Source organism: Panthera onca, chromosome E3, assembly GCF_046562875.1.
Source record: "Panthera onca isolate mPanOnc1 chromosome E3, mPanOnc1 haplotype 2, whole genome shotgun sequence".
Classification (NCBI taxonomy): Eukaryota; Metazoa; Chordata; class Mammalia; order Carnivora; family Felidae; genus Panthera; species Panthera onca.
The window spans coordinates 20,037,973-20,059,874 of NC_138354.1; the positions used below are offsets into that span (position 1 = coordinate 20,037,973).

At 51.3% G+C, this 21,902-nt stretch overlaps 1 protein-coding gene across 3 annotated transcripts in view; it reads right to left on the bottom strand.

Moving 5' to 3' along the window:
* KATNIP (katanin interacting protein) overlaps positions 1–21,902 on the bottom strand; it is a 192,178-nt gene that overhangs the window by 49,872 nt on the left and 120,404 nt on the right. For all 3 annotated transcript variants that reach the window (XM_078440439.2, XM_078440440.2, XM_078440441.2), the window contains 4 exons: positions 20,569–20,684; positions 19,146–19,248; positions 14,939–15,154; positions 2,343–2,480 (listed from right to left, as the gene is read on the bottom strand). In XM_078440439.2, coding sequence (XP_078296565.2) covers positions 2,343–2,480; positions 14,939–15,154; positions 19,146–19,248; positions 20,569–20,684 — 573 coding nt within the window. The remainder of the gene's footprint in view (positions 1–2,342; positions 2,481–14,938; positions 15,155–19,145; positions 19,249–20,568; positions 20,685–21,902) is intronic.

The window sequence follows — 21,902 nt, forward strand, 5'->3', positions numbered from 1 at the left end:
CCTGCTGGTAGTGTCCGCGGCTACACAGGGGTGGGGGTCCCGCTAGGGCCTGGAGGACAGCCCCTACGCACACAGCTGGACGCCCGGGGCTGGGGGGGGGGGGGTGGCTGAGAGAATTAGCAGGAAGAAGTACAGGATGGGGGGGATGGGAAGGAGGGAGGAGGGGCAGACTCCCCTGGACTTGATCCTCAGCTTTAACCTTCCGTACGAGCCTGCTCAAACACCCGGAACTCTGATTCTCTGTGTCTCATCTGGATATCAAAAAGCATAAGACGGCTGCTTGTGGGTTCTGGGGAATGAACTCATTCCTTCAGCTGGCAACCATGCATGTTCTACTTCGCAGGGTCTTGACGTGGAGACAGGTCCTGCTCCCCAGGTGCCCACGGTGGTCTGGGGGAGGCAGGTGTCAATCCCAGTATGGGGGTGATGGAACATATTCATGAGGGCCAGAAGTGGCATAAGGGCCAGGGGTCAGGGCCAGCTTCCTGGAGAAAATGATGTCTCGTTTTCCAGGAATCTAGGGCAGAGGCGGGCACTTCGAGCTGAGCCGGATGGGAGGGTCCAGGGCCTACAGGGTAACTGCCGTGTGGGGTGGTAGAGAGTCACAACAGCTGACACTCCGGAGTGTGGAGCCAGCAAGGGGCAGGGGCTGATGGGAGACACAGGGCCTGGTGCACAGGGATTACGAGGCCCTGATGTCACACTAAGGGGTTTGACCTGGGTCCTCTGGGACAGGGGGAGCCTCTGAGGGTGTGAAGCAGCAAAGAATGATGATCAGACCTCCCAGGGGCTGCTGGAGACGGACTGGAGGCCTGGGCCTGGGGACAGCGAGAGCAGTTCAGAGGCTGCACCCTTCCGCACCTCAGTGCCTTTGCACATGCGGGGCTCCCCACCTGGGACCCGCTTTCTTCTTTTCTACCTTGGCTCTGTGCTATTGTCTCTTTCTGCCACAGCTCAGTTGTGTGCTCCAAGCCCCTTCCCTGAGCTCTCCCAGCCTGATGCAGGCTCCCTCCACGTTCCAGGGGCTACAGTCTAGACAGGCCAACTCCAGCCCAACGATGAGTTTGCTTTGGACTGTGGAGTGGTTTCAAAGGAATTTCAGTTAGCTGTTGACATTTACAAACCAGAAAGGTTCCTATCAAATTCCAAATTCCCAATTCCCTGGGAATGTTCAGATGACCTAGCAGCACTGGCTGGCATTCCTATATAGCAGCCATTAACTGAAGCTGAAAAGTGGCCTTCCCTTTACCTAAAGCATGGGCTTACCAGTTTGCCACACTCCCCACCATGCCCTGCCGTCTCTTTTCACAATATTGAAGCTGAGGACCAGTTTCCATCATTCATCTCCCTTGCATTATTGCTTCCCTGAGAACAAGTTGGAAGGGAGAGCAGAGCAATTCTTGTCCCCATGTTTGTCATAAGAGGGGAAACAAGTCAGGCTGAGGGGGTCTTGTCCTTCCTCACGCACTGAGTTCCCTGCTGAGTTCCTGGGCTTTCTGTTTGAAACCCTGGGCACTCTGCAGTCACCTCTATCAAGGCCTTCCGCACACTGCGTCCTATTTTTACAATTACTTGTCTGCCAGCTTTTAGACCAGGAGTACCTCCTGGACAGGGACTGGGTCTGTGATACCAATGTCCTCCGAACTGATCAGGAAGGCCGATGGTACATATGCTCAACAATAAATGTCGAATGAAGAAATAAATACAAACGAGAGCATGAAAAAACAGCCCAGAGAAGAAAGAAAGCATAAGTGCCCAGGGGTAGGAGGTGGTGTGGGGGTAGAAAGGAGGGCAGGGATGCTGAAACCGGGGGGACAGAGGAACACAGAGGTTAAGAGCCTCGCTGTTCAGAGTGGGGTTCTCACCCCAGGGACACTGGCACAGGTGGATGCAAAATCTTGGGCTCTGCTCCAGACCCGCTGAATCGGAACCTGCATTTTAGCAAGAGTCCCGGTAAGGTATCGCAGATTAAGGTTTGAGAAGCCCTGGCTAAGTGAACGGGCCCAGAGTCTGACTGCGTGGGTTCAAATTCTCACTGTGACGCTTCCTTGCTGTGTGACTTGGGGCATGTCACACAACCTCTGTGTGTGTCTGTTTCTTACCTATTAACATTGAGCCCCAGTTCCGGCAAAGGGCGGCCACACCTGCAAGCTGAGGCCCTGCTCCTGGTGGCCCCAACCATGCGTGTGAAATGCACCACCAGGCATTCTGCAACAGGCAGGAAGGGCCGCAGTGGGGCGTCCGCGTACCCATTTTGCAACTTCAGCACTCAGGCTGTTGGACAGCGCCAAAGTGCTTCCGTCAGTCAAACGCCCAAGGAGTAGTCGGGGGCCCTTACTTACACCATCAGCTGTCCAGTAATTCCAAACCTTGATCTTGGCTAGATCAAAGTCGTGCAGCCGGCCCGTGTTGCGGATAACAAAAAAGAGCTGGAGCGGCGGGTGGAAGGGGCACGTCCACAAGGAGGGGTCTTTCTTGCTCTGAAACACCAGCAAGAGAGGGAAGTCGTTAGCCCATTTTCTGCCTCTCCCCAGTGTAAACAAGCTGAGGGCAGGAGGCTAGGCCTCCTCTCCGTAATCCGAGGTGGAGTCTTAGATCTCAGCCGCCCGGGCTGCACTTTGTAGCAGGTACTGACTCATCCCTGGCACAGGCTGGCTCGAGGGCCTCTCTGCTCTGCCATTCGGACTGAATTTAAAATGCAGCGGGCTTTATTCTAATTGATTAATCAGCTCTGGGGAGATGGCTGGGGATGGGGAGTGAGAGGGGAAGGGAGGTTGGGAAAAGAGCCATCACTTGTGCTATTCATTAACCTGGCAAACAGAGCCTTTGGTTTTCTTTTGTAAAAACCCTGTAGAATTAAAAACCTTTAAAAAATAGAAACGGAAGAAAAGAAACCACCGAGCCTCAGGATTTGCTCTGTTCCCTGACAGGGTTTCCAGGCCTCAGGACCCCAGAGTGTGGTTTCCGCCCACCGGTGAGGCTGCCAAAGCCGCTCTCAAGGCCAGAGGAGCAGGGAAGCCCTGCTGCCGTGTGCATTTTGCACCAACAAAATTCCATGCCACAGGTGCTTTAGATGCAGGTGGAAAAAGCCAAATCTGGGGACTCTTCTCAGCCCCAGCTGCCTCCTGTTCCGTCTCTTTGGATACCTCTTCTACGTTCTGTCCCGAGAAAACTCACAGCTGCTCCCAAACAGCCCCCTGCAGGCTCGGCCTCAGTGCCTTTGCACAGGCTGGGCCTCTGTTTGCAATACTCTTCCAGCCCCTCCCTCCCAGGGAAATTCAGCCCAAATGTGCTGTCACGCCCACAGTCACCCCTTCCCTGTCACCGTCACTCTCTCCTCCAGGCACCTAGGGTTCCTTGCAGTGCCTAAGGTTAGCATTTTACTCAGTGTCCCACAACCACCTGTTTTCCAGTCCAGATCAGCCCTCCACACACTTGACTGTGAGCTCAAGGGAAGCGTCTGTGTAGAGTTTCCACACGGTTCCCTGGCACATGGTAGATGCCACAGAATCTTTGTCGAATGAATGAATGAATGAATGCATGAAATTTACCTCCTAATAGCTGTCTTTTCATTGCAACTAGAGAAGAGGCTATAAACTCATCTGGCCTGCCTAGCTATTTTGTTTGGCTCATGATGTATTCAAAAACACTGTTGCCAACATTTAAAGATGGGGAGATTTCGCCTTTCCCTCCAGAGCTAGTGTGTGGACAGGCAAGACGCAGGGCAACACAGGGCCCCTAACAGCTGCTGGCTGGGGCCTAGGACACAGCTCCCATGGCCGGGCCGGCTGGGGCTCTCGGGCACCCCAGTCCCCACAGCTCCCTACAGTTTTAGAGTTTTGTTTTGTTTTGTTTTAAATTTTGAGAGAGAGAGGGAAAGAGTGTGTGTGAGCTGGGGAGGGGCAGGGAGAGAGAGAGGTGGGCAGAGGATCCGAAGTGGGCTCTGTGCTGACAGTGGGGAGCCCGAGGCAGGGCTGGAACTCATGAACCGTGAGATCATGACCTGAGCCGAAGTCAGATGCTTAAGTGACCCACCCGGGCACCCCAGCTTACAGTTTTAGTCTCACACCTACTTCTCTTTCCAGGTTATGCCCCTGTCTGGCCCCTGCGGGCAACTGAGTCTAGGGTCCCCACCTAGTGGCTGACAGCTGCAGTAAGTCCCATCTGCCAACATAACCACCACATCTCTGATACCAAGGAAGTTGTCCCTTTCACCTAAACGGAGCACCGCCGTGTATTTCAGAAGGTCTCAGCAGACTCCTGTCACCAGGACCAGGCCGGCTACTTGGGCCTGGACACAGCCAGGGGAGGAGACTGGCCGATGCTGGGGTTTTGCTGCCCCCCAGGAGATGCGAGGCCCAGGCTCCAGCTGCGGGGGGAGAACAAAGCTGGCTTGTTCCAGTGACAATGGTGCCTTTCAGGAGGGAGGAGGTTGCTTTTGTTAAGGGGGAGAGAGGAGTTCAAGGGGTTCTGACTTATTCCGGCCAAGTTTCTCAAGCTCTGCAAGAACTTTTAGTGCTCTGGGCAGCTGCAAGGGGTCAGGAGACCACATTTCAGCTTCCAGCGGGTGCATCTCACTCCTTCCCCAAGTTGGGGCCTAAACTGGGTCGCTGTGGCTGCTTGACAAAGGAAGAGTCTGAAGGCTGACCCTTAGACACGGGCGAGGGGACTGTCATTGATTTCCCATCACATTTCTGTCAGCAGGAGGGATAACAGGAGGACTAAGTGGGAATCATGGTGTTCAAAGTCAAAGAACATTAACCTGCGGGTAACTCAGGGCCTCATTAGCAGACAGAGTCTCTAAGATGAAGGCTGATGGGAAGCCGTTGAGGGCTGGCCGAGGCACGCTGCGCGAACCCCCGGATGCCAGGCCAGCAGGCCGAGCGTCTGCTGCACCTGTCCATCACAGGCAGTAACAGAGACGGCAGAACGAGAATCAGGGTTCCCTCTTGCCGCCGCTGTGACCTCCCTGGGTTCTCTCAAAGCCCTGGGAGGGGACGAGTGCTGTAACCCTCCCGTCACAGCTCAACAAGGGAGCAAAGGGTGTGGCTCGCCTAAGTGGTGGAGTAAGGATGTACACCTATTTTAATCCATTAATTCATGCTGTCTTAGTTTGTATTCTCTCAGAAGCAGACCCCCGAGTCCAGGATTTGAGTGTCAGGAGATTATCTGGACACCAAAGGAGCATGGGGAGGAGGAGGGGAGGAAAGGCATTCCATAAAGAGTGTGTTACCCAGAGAGCCCGCTCTGGGAGCCAGAGCAGAACGTGCCCCGGAGCAACTCCACCCCCGAGACAAGGGAGCTGGGGTATTCATACCCCAAAGCCCACCAGCGCAGGTTGAGGGCTGCTCCTGGGGGCTCCGTTCCCCACCGGTTTGGGCCCGCTGCACGGGAGGCAGAGTGGGCCCCGGAGGCCAGAAAAGCAATCCTCTGTCAGAGAATTATCAATGGGAAGTACAGCCAGCACGCTCAGACGTGGGAAGGGCCAGAGGGCCGGGGAGGCTCTCACAGCGTCTGTTACCCATTTGCTCAATACAAATACCCTCCTGTGGGGCAGGTGCCGAACTACAGTCGGGGGTGGGTGGCGGAGCCTGGCCCACCGGGTCCCAGCTCTGCACTGGTCGGGGAAGCAAACAAGTAACACTGCCAGGAAAAAAAAAAACCAAAAACAAAGACAAACCCCAACCAGGCAGGGATAAATTCGACAAAGAAAATAAGAGTGAATTCTTAATGGCCAATGGAAGGGCATTTTTAGAATGGACGGTCAGGGGAGACAGGAGGTCCCTTTCTCATTCCTAATTAAGGTGCTTCCCTCTTCCAGAATTAACCTAATACGGATCTACCCCCTTCAGGGATATGTTGGACTGCCCTCAGAAGTAGCCCCAATTTAATAAATTATCATAATCAAAAGGAACAAGCTATGGACACACACAGTTTGGATGGATGTCAAAGGCATTATACTGAGTGGCAAAAGCCAGTCTCAAAAAGATTACATACAAGATGATTCCTTTTATATAGCACTCTTGAAGCAAAAACAGATCAGCGGTTGCCAACGTTAGGGATGGGTGCGTGGGGGGTTATGGCTGTAAAGGGTTGCGAGGGGGAATCCCTCTCTGGTGATGGAACTGTTGTATTTTGTGCTTGTGTATTTTGATGGGGTGGTGGTTACATGAATCTACACATGAGTGATAACATTGCATAGGACTCATACGCACACGCACACGAATGTGTGTACAAAGGTGTGCACCTGATACTAATGTCAATTTCCTGGGTTTGATAATGTACTACAGTTATACAGAATGTTAGCACTGGGGGACGCTGGTGGGCAAGGGCACAAGGGACCTCTCCATACTTTTTTTTAAAAAATGGAGATATACTTCACATATATATAAAGTCACCACCTTCAAGTATGCAATTCAGCGGGTTTTGTTTTGTTCAGTATATTTCAAGGTTGTGTCACCATCACCACTATCTTTTTCCAGCATATTTCATCACCCTAAAAAAGAACTCCATACCCAATGTGTGGCCTGCCGGGTCTGGGTCCTTCCACATCCCATAATGTTTTCGAAGGTTCATCCTTGTTGCGGTAACAATCGGCGCTTTGTTCCTTTTTACAGCTGAGTAATATTCCATTGTATGGACGTACCACATTTTCTTTATCCATTCATCTGTGGATAAACATTTGAGTTGTTTCCACCTTGTGGCTATCATGAATGATACTGCCATGAACATTTGTGTGTAAGTTTTTGTGGGAACACATTTTCCGTTCCCTTGGGTCTGCACCTAGGAGTGGAACTGCTGGGTCATAGGCTAACTCTACATTTAACTTTTGGAGAAACGGTCGAACTATTTTTCACCACGGCCGCACCACTTTACTTTTGTATTCCTGCCAGCGAGGCATGGTTTTTCCACATGAATTGCCAATACTTTATTATTTTCTCTTTTCTTTTCAAAACCTGTAACAACCTGGTGGGTATGAAATGATACGTCTTTGGGGTTTTGATTTGCATTTCCCTAACGACTAATGATGTTGACAGCATCTTTCCTGTGCTTCTGGGCCGTGTATGTCTTCTTTGGAGGAAAGTCTATTCTGAGTGCTTTGGTCATATTTTCATGCGGTTGCTTGTCATTTTGTTGTTGAGTTTCAGATTTCTTTTCTTTCTATATTCTGGATGATAGACCCTTATCAGATATATGATTTGCAAATATTTTCTCCCATTTCCTAAGATGTCTTTTCAACTTTCTTGATGAATGTCCTTTGAAGCAAATGTGTTTTAAATTTTGATGAAGTCTGATTTATCTATTTTCTTCTTTTGTTGCTTGTGCTTTCCGTGCCATATGTAAGACCTCATTGAAAAGCTCAAGGGTATGAAGATTTATACCTGTGTTTCTTCTAAGAGTTTTACAGCCTTAAAGCTTTAAAAAAATTTTTTTTTCAACGTTTTTTATTTATTTTTGGGACAGAGAGAGACAGAGCATGAACGGGGGAGGGGCAGAGAGAGAGGGAGACACAGAATCGGAATCAGGCTCCAGGCTCTGAGCCATCAGCCCAGAGCCTGATGCGGGGCTCGAACTCACGGACCGCGAGATCGTGACCTGGCTGAAGTCGGACGCTTAACCGACTGCGCCACCCAGGCGCCCCGCCTTAAAGCTTTAAAAGTTCTAAGGTCTTTAATCCACCGAGTTAGTTTTTGCAGATGATGTTAGGGTAGGAACCCAACTTCGTTCTTCTGCATCAGCAATCCAGTTTGTCCCGATGTCATCTGCTAAAAAAATGATTTTTTTTCCTCCACCCAATAGTATTGGCATCTTTGTTGAAAATCAGTTGCCTGTAGAGGCACCTGGGTGGCTTAGTCGGTTTAGCTGGTTAAGCATCCGACTTTGGCCCAGGTATGATCTCATGCTTTGTGAGTTCGAGCCCCGCGTCGGGCTCTGTGCTGACAGCTCAGAGCCTGGAGCCTGTTTTGGATTCTGTGTCTCTGTCTCTTTCCACCCCTCCCCCACTCTCGCGCATGCTCTCTCTCACTCTCGCTCTCAAAAATAAATAAACATTAAAAAAAGAAAAGAAAATCAGTGGACTGCAGATGTATGGATCTATTTCTCTATCAATTCTGTTCCATTGACCTATATATATGTCTATCCCTATGCCAGTACCACAGTCTTGATTACTGTAGGTTGGTTTTGAAATTGGAAGAGTGAGTCTTCCAACTTCCTTCTTTTCCAACATAGTTTTAGCTATTCTGGGTCCCTTGAACTTCCATATATATTTTAAGATCAGCTTATCAATTTCCACAAAAAAAGGCAGTTGGAATTTTGATAGGATTGCATGGAATCTGCAGATAATTCAGGGAGCGTTGCCATATCAACAGTATTAAGTCTTCCGATCTGTGAACATGAAATGTCTTTTCATTTATTTGGGTCTTTTTCAATTCCCACCAACAGTATCTCATACTTTTCAATGTACAAGTCTTTCACTTATTTGGTGAAATTTACTCTTAAGTATCTTATTTTTTTTTTTTTATGCTATTTTAAAACAGATCTTTTTTTTCAGGGCACCTGGCGGCTCAGTCGGTTAAGTGTCTGACTCTTGATGTTGGCTCAGGTTATGATATCATGATCTGTGGGACTGAGCCCCGCGTTGCACTCTGCACTGACACTTCAGAGCTTGCTTGGGATTCTCTCTCTCCGCCCCACTCTGCCCTTCCCCTGCTTGCGCGCATGCTCTTTCTCTCTCTTGAAAGAAATAAACATTGGGGCGCCTGGGTGGCTCAGTCGGCTGGGCGTCCGACTTCAGCTCAGGTCACGATCTTGCAGTTCGTGGGTTCGAGCCCCGCGTCCGGCTCTGTGCTGACAGCTCAGAGCCTGGAGCCTGTTTCAGATTCTGTATCTCCCTCTCTCTCTGACCTACCCCGTTCATGCCCTATCTCTCTGTCTCAAAAATAAATAAATGTTAAAAAAAAATTAAAAAAGAAAGAAAGAAACATTAAAAAAATTTTTTTAAAAACAGATTTTTTTCCCTTAGTTTCCTTTTTCAGATTGCTCATTGCTAGGGTATAGAAATACAACTTTTTTTTTTTTTTTTTTTTTTTGTATATTAGTCTTTTATAAACTTGCTGAACAGGATTTTACTTTATCAGTAGTTTTTGTGGATTCTTTAGGGTTTTCTATCTGTAAGATCATATCACCCACAAATATAGTTTTACTTCTTCCTTTCCAACCTCTTATTTTTCTGTTTATTTACTTATTTAAGTTTTTATTTGTTTATTTTGAGAGAGAGAGAGCACACGTGGAGGAGGGGCACAGAGAGAGGCGGAGAGAGAGTACCCCAAGCAGAGCCCAATGCGGGGCTCCAACTCATGAACCATGAGATTATGACCTGAGCTGAAGTCGGATGCTTAACCGACTGAGCCACCCAGGGGCTCTTTATTTCATTTTCTTGCCTAACTTCCCTGGGAAGAATCTCGAGTACAATGTGGAACAGAAGTGGTGAAAGCAGGCATCCCTGTCTTGTTCCTGATCTTAGTGCAAAAGCTTTCAGTCTTTTACCAGCATGATGCGAGCTGTGGGTTTTTACAGATGCCCTTATTAGGTTGAGAATGTTTCCTTCTCTTCTTGGCTTGTTTATGGTTTTTATCATGAAAGGGTGTTGAATTTTGTCAAATGCTCCTTCTGTATCTATTAAGAATGTTACATGACTTTTCCCCCTCTATCCTATTAACATGTTGTATTATATCGATCTGTTCTCATATATTGAACAACAAACCATGCGTTCCCGGGATCAAGCCCACTAGGTTTCAACATATAAATCTTTCTGTGAACTGGGAGACTTGGCTTGCTAATGTTTTGTTGAGGATCTTTACGCTATATTCATAAGGGCTGTTGGTCTATAGTTTTCTTTTCTTGGGATGTCTTTGGTTTTGTAATCAGGGTAAGACTGGTCTCATAAAATGAGTTTGGAAGTCTTCCCTCTTCTTCATTTTAGAAGAGGTTGTGAAGGATTGGTGTTAATTCTTCAAATATTTGGTATGACTCACCAGTGAAGCCATCTGGTCCTTGGTTTTTCTTTGTTGGAAGTTTCTTGGATTATTAATTCAATCTCTGTACTTGCTATAGGTCTAGACAGATGGTCTATTTCCTCTTCACTCAGTCTTGGTGATTTGTGTCTTTCTAGGACGATGTCCATTTCATCTGGGATATCTTTATTTGTTGGCATTAGATTGTCCAGAATATTCCCTAACCATCTTTTTTTCCCTGTCAGGTAGACTAATGTCCCTTCTTTCATTCCTGATTTTAGTTATTTGAATCCTTTCCCCTTTTTCCTTGCCGATCTAGCTAAAGTTTTGTTAACTTTGTCGATCCTTTCAAAAAACCAACTTTTGGCTTCACTGATTTCCCTTTATTATTTTTCTCTTCTCTGCACAAGGTTTTTGTTTTGTTTTGTTTTGTTTTGTTCACAATTGCCTGCGATTCTACGATTATTTCCAAACAAAAAGTACAAAAAAATGTAGTGTGAACATTTATGTGCTGGGGATGTAGTATGGTGAGGACACGAATGTATAGCTAAGTGTGGGGAGAGGGGAAGACAGATAATAAAGGAGTGAACAAGACCATTTCTTAATGTGAGAAGCGACCTGAAGAAAGTGAAAGAACAGGATGTGATAGAGACAGGTGGGGAAGACTGGGGTGGCGTGAGAAAAGACTCCTCCACACAGGAGTCAGGGAAGGGCTTGCTGAGAAAGTGGTATTTGGGCTGAAATTCAAATGAAGAGAGAGGAGGTAGCCACACGACACTCTGGAGGAGGGAAGTTCTGGGCAGAGACCAGAGGTGCCATGAGCTTCAAGCGTCGGAAGAGCAGAAGGCAGCCTCTGGTGGCTGGAGCCCCGGGGCCCGAGGCAGTAGAGGGAGCCGAAGGCCTGTTCACAGACAGCCTCCCAGGCCACGGGAGGCATGAGGTTTTACTTCTAAGTATACTGGGAAGTCATGGCTGGGGTTTTAGGCAGGGGAGGGGTGCAAGCTGACATTTGTAAAAGATCACTTTGGTTACAGAGTAGAAAATGGAGCAGATGGGGCCAGAAGAGAAGACGAGGAGACAGGAGGCCATTTGACAGTGGGCACGGGGTGAAGGCGACAGACCCGGGCTCGGTATTGCAGGAGGAATCAACAGGACTTTCTGGTGTCCTGGAAGGTGGCAGGAAGGGGTCGGGGCAGTCAAGGAAGACTCTTAAGAGGTTAAGAGGTGGGCTTAGCAGCAAAGCAGACAGCAATGCCATTTACTGAGCACAGGAATCTTGTAGGCGGGAGAGACGTGGGTAGCGCAGGGGAATGAAAAGTTAGGTTTCAGATCACTGAAGTCTGGGATGTCCAGTAGGTGCCCGACAAGAGATGCCAAGCAGGAAGTTGGCATTTAAATCAGGAACTCAGAGAGGCAGGCAGGCCCTGGCATATCCATCTAGAATCATCTTGAAGCCACGGGCCTGGGCGAAGCCAATGAGAGGGATGGCATGGGCACAGAGGGGAGCCGGGCCTGCACTGAGCATGGGGCACCCCCGTATCTTCTGGCAGCCCCCAGCTCTCTTCCACTGAAGCAACTTCTCTTCTGAACCCAGACTCCACTTTCAGTTACCTGCTGGTCAGATTTCAGCCGAGCTCCCTGACTCCGTGGCAGTATGGCCCGGGGCAGGTCCCTAGTCCTCCCCGAGACTTGGTTTCTCATTTAATCAAATGTGGAGAGCAGCCCCAGGTTCATGTGAGCATCGCACGAGGGATGTCTGAGGACCCCGGCTAGCACGCTGTGGGGCTAAACCCCAGCGAAACCGGGTGGTCCGGAGAGGCTGCATGTGTTGGTAGTCCCGGACCTCGTGCATAGGAGGACCGTCGGGGAGACCCCATGCCAGGACGGCAGAGGGAATCCAGCCTGCCCACAGCTGGGCCTGGAGACCCAATAGCCCAGGAAGAGATGGCTGCCTCATGTCCCAACCTCAGGGTCAAAAATTTAAAACCCCAAGCCCACCAAAACCATGGGCTGGACTTGTCCCTGCCGTCACATGGCAAAGCTCACCAGCCTCTGCTAAGCGGAGGAAAAGGAACACTAATTATAAAAACTGGCAGCCATCAGGGGTGCTGGTGGGGGGGGGGGGGGCTCAGTCGGTTAAGCATCTCACTCTTGCTTTCAGCTCAGGTTATGATCTTAGGGCTTCGTGGGTTTGAGCCCCCCATCGGGCTCTGTGCTGGCCGTGAGGAGCCTGCTTGGGATTCTCTCTCTCTCTGTCCTCTCTCTCTGCCCCTCCCCACCTGGCACTGTCTCTGCCTCTTTCAAAATAAACAAATAAACTTAAAAAAAAAAAAAAACTGGCCCCCACCATACCCAATGATGTTTTTACTGCCCCAGGATGCTCTGTTCTGTGCAGCAGGCTTCCAAAGTGCTGCTGCTCTGTGCACAGGGAGATGGGAGAGGGGTGGCCAGGGCCACGCACGTGGGTGCCTACAGACTCGAAGCAGGAAGCAGAGCGGGAAAACCCAAGGCCAGAGCATCCCAGTGGCTGTGACCTACGGGACCTGTTTCTTTCAAGGTCACGGAGCTGCCGATCTTAGAGGGCTGTCACCACCCAGTCTAACCCCATGGACGGGTAGTGTCTCTCAGAGACCTAGCATCTATCCTGCCTTCCCTTCAGTAACAACCCTGAATCTCCTCCAGGGAGAGTTTCTCCCTGCCCCGCTGTGGCATCTCGGGGTAACTGGCATCACGGTGGCCACTTTCCTAGCCAGGGTCACCCATCAGCCTTCCTCTCCTGCGACTGTGTTATCCGCAGCAGGGCGACAGGATGGCAAATCAACTAATGCACACTGCCCCCCGCCGCCCCCAAAAAAGACCACACCCTTGGTGCACTTCCTGGATGCTGCCTAGAACCCCAACACGACCACGGGGTCCTCTGGCCTGGGTGACAGCCAGTCTCCCAGCTACCCAAAGGCTTGCAACAAATTCCTTTGTTAGAAATTTGCTAAAGTGAGCCAGACTCCAGTTTCTTTTGCAGACAAGTAAGAATCGTATGGGTTATCTGTGCCCTCCAGTTCGATTTTACGGGGGGCGGGGGGGTGCGCGGGCGGGGGTGGGGCAGAGAAACTGATTCTCTGAGAAGGCAGGTAAGTTGCTGAAGTCAAAACCAGAATGCGGGTCTCTAGAATGGAGGACTCCCAAGCTCCCTTTTCTTACTTCCTCTTCTTTAAATGGGAATGATATCTCTTCTTAGTGGTATTAATATTATTACGAATAAAACAACAAATCTAACAAGAGCTGGTGTTTTGGAGCCCTTAGGAAGAGCCAGCCACGGTGCTGAGCTGTTTATAGTTATGTTCGCTCCCCACAACATCGTAGCAAGGTAAGTTCCATTATTATGCCCATTTTACAGATGAGGAAGCTAAAGTAGAGGTCAGGTGAGTTGCCTGTGCTCATGAGGCTGTAAACGGTAAGCTTCGAACACGGGCCTTTCTGCTTCTTGAGCCTGTGTACTGCTGGGTTTAAATAAGGTTATATGGATGATAGCCCGTGCCTGGCACTAGGTAAGAACTGAACATGTGGTAGCTGGTTTCATTTCCAATACATTTTAAAAAATTTATAATTTGTTCTTTGGAATGGATAATACAGGTGCTTGGCGGGAGATTTACAAGGTGCCAACAAGGCCCCAAAGGAAGTCCTCCTATCGCCTCTGTGCCTTGCCCACCGGGTTCTATGGCCCAGAGGCAAAGTCTGTCCCCAGGTTCTCAGGCCCCCCCTGGGGGCGAAGCACCACATAGTAAAGACATGCTGCTGGGCGGCCTACCTCAGCTTAGCTCCCAGTCTCTGTGTCTAACTTGCAAGTGGAAAGAGGAGAAAATGCCAGTGCTCGCCCTTCCTTCCCTCCTTCCTTCCTCCCTTCCCTCCCTCCTTCTCACCTTCCCTCCTTCCTTCCTTCCCTCCCTTCCTTCCTTCCTCCCTTCCTTCCTTCCTTCCTCCCCTCCTTCCTTCCTCCCCTCCTTCCCTCCCTCCCTCCTTCCTTCCTTCCTCCCTCCCCTCCTTCCCTCCCTCCCTCCTTCCTTCCTTCCTTCCTTCCTTCCTTCCTTCCTTCCTCCCCTCCCTCCTTCCTCCCCTCCTTCCCTCCCTCCTTCTTTCCTTTTTTGACTATTAGATATTTAAAGGGCAGGAACATTCAGGGCACCTGGGTGGCTCAGTCAGTTGAGCATCTGACCCCTGATTTTGGCTCAGGTCATGATCCTAGGGTTGTAGGATCGAGCCCCATGTTGGGTTCCTTGCTCAACATGGAGCCTGCTTAAGATTCTCTCACTCTCTCTCTCTCTCTCTCCCTCTGCCCCTCCCCTGCTCGTGCATGTGCACACTCTCTCTCCCCCCAAAATAAAATAGAATAAAGGACAGGAACGTGTGATGTGCGTTGGGTGTGTACTTGATGTTTGTTGGGACTGGGGGGCGGGGGGATGCTGTGGACATGGGCCCTGGGCCAGGCTGCAGGATGTGAACGTGGCCCCACTACCTTCTGGAGGTGTGACCTTGACCAAGTCAATATTCTTCTCCAAGCCTCTGTTTCTTCATTGATAAAATAAAGGCATTGACCTCAATGACCCCCAAGGTTCCATATTTGGTGGTCACTGTGGCAAACTGCAGGGTGGATAGAAGGAGGTGACTTGGCTCCTCTTTGTGCCCTATTCTCCCAAGAACAAGCCCAGGGATCTGGGAATGAGCTGGGGGACGGCTCGGGGGCCCTCACCCACACCTTTCCCTCAGGCTCCTTCCACTTTGCCTGAATGAATGATGATGGACAACTATCTTCTTCCCCTCCCCATACCTGCACCCCCCACACCCGCGTCACAGACTTATCGCGGGCAGAGAAAATGCATCAAAACACAAGGCCAAGGCTCACTGTAGTTTCGAGCACCGCCTCCACTTACAGCTAAGTTCCTATTGACCAGGTGGCCCAGGTCCCCGGGCGTGTCCGTGTTCCGGATATCCACGTCATGGGGCGACACGTAAAGCTTTGTGTTGTTCCGGTCAAAGAACTCAACTTCCGTGAGACCCACCCGGGACGTATGGCCCCAGTTGGACAGGATTTCCACGGTCACGTAGACGGCATCTTCCATCTCTCCGCCTCTTGTTCTCAGTTTGTCCTTAACAAACATAAAAATAATGCTAATGGGTCAAAACGCGACAGGCTCGATTCAGCTCACCACTACACAACAAGTTATTTAGCCACTCAGTGCCTCAGTTTCCCCATCCATACAATGAGGATAAGAACGGCACCCATTACATATAGTTATTACAAAGATTAAATGAGCTGTTACTGTGAACAGTTGGTATTTTCCATAAGAGTTTGCAAGTAAACAAAGAAATGTTTAAAAGGCATCAGATTGTGGCTGAATGTGCTCTTCTCTTCCTCATTACCAAGTGTTCACGGCCTATCGGCTGAGTTGGGGAAGGTGTTACGGGCTAAATTGTGTCCCCCACCTCCCCAAATTCAGATGCAAAAGCCCTAACCCCAGTACCTGAGCATGTTCCTATACTTGGAGACACGACCTTTAAAGAGGTAATTAAGTTAAAATGAGGCCGTGAGGGTGGGCCCAAATCCAATGTGAACCATGTCCTTAGAAGAAGGGGAAATCTGGGGGCTCCTGGGTGGCTCAGTCGGTTAAGCGTCCGACTCTTGATGTCTGCTCATGACGAGATCTCACGGTTTGTGAGTTTGAGCCCCACGTGAGGCTTTGCAACGACGGCACGGAGCCTGCTTAGAATTTTCTCTCCCTCTACCCCACTCATCCTCTCTTTCTCTCTCTCAAAATAAATAAATTTTAAAAATTAAAAAAAAAAAAGGGGGGGGGGTGTAAATCTGCCCGGGAGAGACACCAGAAATGCTTATGCACACAGGAAAGATGGTGTTGAGACACAGCCAGAGCACGGCCATCAGCAAGGCAGGAGAAGAGGCCTCAGGAGCCATCAAACCTGCCCACACCTTGACCTTGGACTTCAGCCTGCAGAACTTGAGAGAAATACATCTCTGTTGTTCAGGCCACCACCCCGTCTGAGGTGTGGCTGCCCTAGCAAATGAATTCAGATGACACCATCTCTCTGACAATCCCGTCACGGAGACTAAGTGAGATACGGATACTGGGGGAAGTCCCTGTCATGGGTCCTGGCCCCCGTGTGCGCTCCCTGAGTGTCTACTTCCTCCCATGTTTTCCCTTCACTGATTTTAGCGCTGCCTCCTTCGTGGGCAGGCGGTCCGGTCCGAGGCCGCGTGAATGCCATCAATAAACAGCCACGCTGCGGAATGGCTTCCCGAGGCCCCTTCGGGCCCCGACTGCAGTGCTGGTCGCCACGGATCAGTCCCTCATAAAATGGTGCATTCCCTGCGTGCACATGCCCTCTGTTAATTAGCACTGGTAATCTGCAATGGTTCTGTGAGCAGGGAGTTGAGCAAATGAACAGCAACTGTTCCCTACTTACTTTTTTAATTAATAGCCAGCGAGATGTGCCATCGCCCTCAGCGTGTGTTTGGACGAGCCTTGATGGCCACGCTACGGGGATGGGGACGGGGAGGGAGGGAGGTCAGCTCCCAGCTCCCAGAGGGAACACAGGGCCCGCTCTTATCAGCAGACCCCGCAGGCACCGCCTGCTCTGGGCAGAGCCGGGTGGGGCCCTGGCCAAGGCCCTCTGCCCCCCTGGGCCTCAGTCCCAGATTCGAAGGACAGTGATGAACTGAAGCCGGCCTCGCTCAAGTGGGGCGGGGGGGGGGGGGGGGGGGAGGGGGGGTGGCGGGGGGGAGGGTGAGGAGGTTAATGAGCTGCTCTGCCAGGTGAGCGGCGGGAGGCATGAAGGGAGATTCACCTTGGCTGCCGGCAGCAGGGGGAGGTCCAGATGGGAGGCGAGCTGCCTCGCAGAGGGGCCGGCGGATCCCACAGCCCGTGCAATCTAAAACGTGCGACGTCCTACAGCGGGGCTTCTAAATGAAGCAGCCGGAGGGTCTACTAACTAAGGATGCGTCACAACCTGCCAGCGTCTCGAGTCGATGGCCCCCCTGCTCCTGACTCGCTTGATTTAGGATCCCTCGTGGGGGTCTAAGGTAAATGCGGGTTGGGCCGCTCCGGTCTCCGCACTCCCTGCCCTCCTCTCTCGTGTCTCTTCTCAGCCATGACGATGGTCCCAGAGGGGGAAGGACCCCTTCTCAGCCCAAGGAGGAGCCCGACTGCTCCAATGAAATAGCGTGGCCTGTCCCCTGAGCCACCGAGGGGTGGGGGTGGGGGGGGTAGCTCTGTGATGGGTACGTGGCCCAATCTCAGTTCTGTGCGTGGAAGAAATGCTCTTCGCTCCTGACTGTAGGGCCCGAGGCGATGAGGGCAAGGGGCGGTAACCACTCTAGCTTTTGAGGGGTCCCAGGGAGACAGCAGAGCCGGGCCTGGGTGCTGAGGTGGGGACGGAGCTCGAGGAAGCAGCTGGCATTGTGGAGACACAGCACGAGCTGCTGGGTTGAGCCCCAACTGGTCCCCACTGTGGCGTTTGTTACAACAGTCTTTCATTTCCTTCGCTTCGGTGTAGAAGTCCGTTTGCCCTGGGTTTTCTGTTTCCTATAAAAAGACTTGATCAACCCAGGCTCTTTTTAACGTGGCTGACGCTTTATCACACTTAGGATCTTCATGGCTGAGAAAGCCACTGTTCCACGTGGGCGGCAGGGCTGGGGGTGGGGGGCAAAGCTTTGACTCCTCTAGATTTTTCTAGATGTCAAACTTTCAACGGGTATTTGCCGGATCCTCCTTGCCTTGTGCCAGGCACTGAGGTGCCCACCCTCACAAAACATTTTGTCCTCACAGCAGCGCATGGCTGTGGATTATTTACCCCGTGTGACAGCGACACCCCACGCAGGATCAGAGAGCTTAAGAGGCTTGCCTCAGGTCACATGCCGTCTAAATCATGGTGCCAGACTCAGAGCCAGACTCCGGTCTAGGCCCGGGCAGGGGGCGGAGGGGGGGGGTTTCTGCCATCACAGGACTTTGACATGTGGCTCTCAGAGGACCTTGAGTTAAGTCCTCATCGGCCAAGCGTAGGGTGGGTGACCGCTGTGCTGAAGAATTACAAGAAAGGCTGGACTCAACGAAGACGAACATCACCTTTTGCAGTTAACTTATTATATCCTTAACATTTTCATTCTGCGTAACCTCCATAACGGTAATTCCCCTCCTTTTATACTACTGCTCTGTGCCGATATATCATACCTTCCCGATTAACTCCGTTATCATGAGACATTTATGTGATTTCTGGTTCTTTTTTTTTTTTTTCCTCATTCTTCCCTACTTCCAATCATTCTGCAACAGAGATCTTTGCGCCTATAGCTTTTTCTCGCTGTGGAGTGATTTCCTGAGGGGGTGGGGAAGCGGGATCGCTGGGCTGGGAGGACATAAGTATTTCTACGGCTCTTCTTAAACCCGGTCTTTGTGCTTTTCAAGAGAGTTCCTTCCACCCGTTTCTATTGCTGCCAGCTGGGTAAGCCTGCTGTAACCCTGCAAGTCCAGAGCTTATCATCAAAAATAATCTGCAAACTCAGATATCAAATAGGACATTAAGGTTGCTCGAATCTGCATTTCTTTTTAAATTTTTTATGTTTATTTTATTTTGAGAGAGAGAGAGCGCGCGCAAGTAGGAGAGGGGCATAAAGAGAGGGAGACACAGAATCCGAAGCAGGCTCCAGGCTCTGACCTGTCAGCACAGAGCCCGATGCAGGCCTTGAACTCATGAACCGTGAGATCATGACCTGAGCTGAAATCAGATGCTTAACCCACTGAGCCACCCAGGCGCCCCTGAATCTGCATTTCTGGATTACCAGCGATGTTGGACATTTTCCTGTGGGTTTACATGCTATTTATATTTTGCCTTTTGTGTGGACAGGCTCCTCTCTCCTGCAACATTTAGTGCCATCACATGTACATCTGGGTGCTGGGCAGGAGGAGGATGGAGACTTGGGCAGAGAGAGGTGAAGTTTACCACTGTGGCAGCCATCCCCCCCCACCCCTGCCCCGCAGAGAGATAATTGTCCCAAGGGGCCCTTCCTCCCTGACCTTTCGCGCGAGATGCCGGATGCATCTGGAAACCCCCAGAAGCCGAGCATCTCACCTCTGGATCCGGCACTGGCTCCTCTGTTGGTGAAACAGCCCTGCTGAGACGGACAGAGTCGCTTTCGATGGCCTGGAGGACTTTCAGAAGCCTTTGCTGTTGTCTGAAATGTGATTTGGTTTTAGCAAACGGGTGGTAACAGATGGTATGCAACAGAGAGCGTGCCCGTCAGGGCCCCGCACTGGCTTTTCTATTTCAGAAGAAGTGGCGGTTTGAGAAGAGAGTACCCACCCCGCACGCGGTTCAAAGGCGCACACAGGCTGTTTCCCCCCTTTATCATAAGCACACAATTCGTGATAAAAGAAGAGGAAATTGGGGCAAGGCAGCCCGCAGACTCCCTCGGCTGGGCAGGGGCTGGAGCAGCGGGCTGGCAAAGGACAGCAGGCGGGTGGAATCCAGTCCGCAGCCTGAGAGCTCAGAATGGTTTTTACCTTTTGAAGGGTTGTTAAGACAAACAAACAAACAAAAAGTGAAAAGCCCTACTCACTAGGGCATTTGCTGTGTGGCCCTTTGCTAAACACACGTTTGCTACTCCCGGCCTAGAGACTGACTTTGTACCTCTTGCTTCTGAGGATGCGGGCGTTCCCAACTCAGCAGAGTGTGGTTTGCAAATGCACCCCACGCGTGTGCGGTTTAAGGCTGCGGAGCCGCAAGACCCCGGAGCACCAAGGATCTTGAGGGTGGAAAAAGCGGCTCCCGGTGGGGTGTGTGTGTGCTGCCTATAAACAGGACCGCATCAGGTGTGAGGTCGCCTCTGGCACCAGCCCGTGGGCGCAAGGGGAACCAGTGAGGGCTTACTTATGGCCACAGTGATGCATGGCCATGGTTTCCAGGCTCTGGGGTCTGTAGACTCCTAGAGCGATGGCTGGAATGGCCTGTTCAGAGTTTTTCTGCAAATCAGGGGAAGGAAACTCCTCTGCGGTGGACACAGACCCGGAGGGTGCACAGCTTGGCCCGGAAATTCCTCTTTCGTGCAGTGGAGAAAAAGCCCTCGTCCCTCTCCGGGCTGCTGCAGTCCCCGGCGGGGGCCCCAGCTTAGTGACCAGCACGCCAGCTGGATTTCAGCCCCCCTTGCCCCTCAGACAGGCACGGGCCTTCTGCATAGACCACGGCGCGTGCAGCCCCACACGCCGGCCGGGGCAGCGGGGCTGTGGGCCACGCTCACCCTCCACCCCCCAGGCCAGCACTCTCTGCTGCGTGGCGTACTTCTGGGGAGGCTTCTGAGGAGGATGAAGTCTTACACCGGGCTGGACCAAATCCAACAGGCGTAGACACGTTTGCCGGGAACACATCGAGTCCGTTCCGGGCTTTCGGGCTGGAGGGGGAGGGAGGCTAGAGTGTCAGGGAGCAGTTTTACGGGGTCTGAAAAAACACAGGGTTTTTGGGGTTCTTGGCTGTGTTTGGAAGCAGGCTCGGTACCTACCTGCTCCCCAGCAGGCCGATTCTGTCAATGGCTTCACGGACGACTGTGGTTCCCCCCGTTGCCCTACACGGCTCCTGCGGGCTGGTCCTGCCAGTCGCCTCAGGGGTAGGAAGTGGCTGAGGACGGAGAAGCTTATTAGGAGGAGGGAACAGGAATGAGCATAATAGCCTTTTCCCTGGGCTGATTAGATCCAGGATCCCTCCCCGCCCCACCTCCACCCAGGGCCATGATCTTTGCAAAGAGACAGACCCGTCAGTTTCTTATGATCCGGGAGGTCCCAGGAAGCAATCTCTTCAATCAGCTAAGGCAAAAATTTTCTCTCCTCAAAGTCTTTCCCCATCTCAACCATACCTCTGCTCTGTTTGCTACAAAGTAACCAGACTCCATGGAACATTCCAGTAACATCCTTAGGGCCCTTTCATTTTTAATCCTCCTTCTCTTACATTTGTCATCTAAACTAGACACGTGCTCTGCTCTCTATCCGCAAGTGAGTTTAGTCGCCGGCAGCTCAGTGGGTTGGGGGTGGGGGGTGGTCAGGTCATCCAGAAATCCTAGGCCGTGCGGCGGGCAGGGCCGCTGACTGGTCAGAAATGTCAGCTGGCAATGGTTCAGGACGACCGGGAAATAAGAGACCAAGCAGGAGGGACGCATAAAGAAAACCACTATGGTGCTCTGGCGTCCTGCCCTGCCTACCGCCCTCTCCCATGGGCTCTCTCTCCTCCCCTCTGGGCCTCACTCTCTACCCCCTACCCTCTTGTGTCCCCCTTGTGTTCCCTCTTCCCCCCACCAGTCAGGCTTCTGTCTTCCCGCTCCTGGGTCAGGCTGGGCTCATTCCCACTTCAGAGGGTCTCCTGTTGCTTCCACCTGGACTGCTGTCCCCTGTTGTCGGCTCATTCCCTAAGAGACGGGGCTCAGCTCAAACGGCACCTTCCCAGGGGCTCCCTTGGACCACACTTTCGGAGGCAGCAACCATCTATGATCTTTTACTGTCATCTTTCTCTGAAAGCACCTTGTTTATTTATGGCTTTACTTGATTGTTTTCTGGAAGTTCCACGAGGCCAGGGGCTAATCTGACCTGATTTAGCCACTCTGTATTCTAAGCACAGGGCACAGACCTGTGCACAATCTAACAAAGACGTTTCTGGGTGTCCCATTAATAATTCATGGGTCCCCCTTGTGTCTATTTGCAGGGGCTGTCTTGGCTGAGATAGGTCTGAGTGACCTAGTAGATACAGACGTTATTTATTTATTCAGGATACTAAGATCTGTTTTTGCGTTGTCTTGTCGGGAAACCAAAACGTAACAAGGAGCTGGAGTCCCCAGGCCTGGGTGAA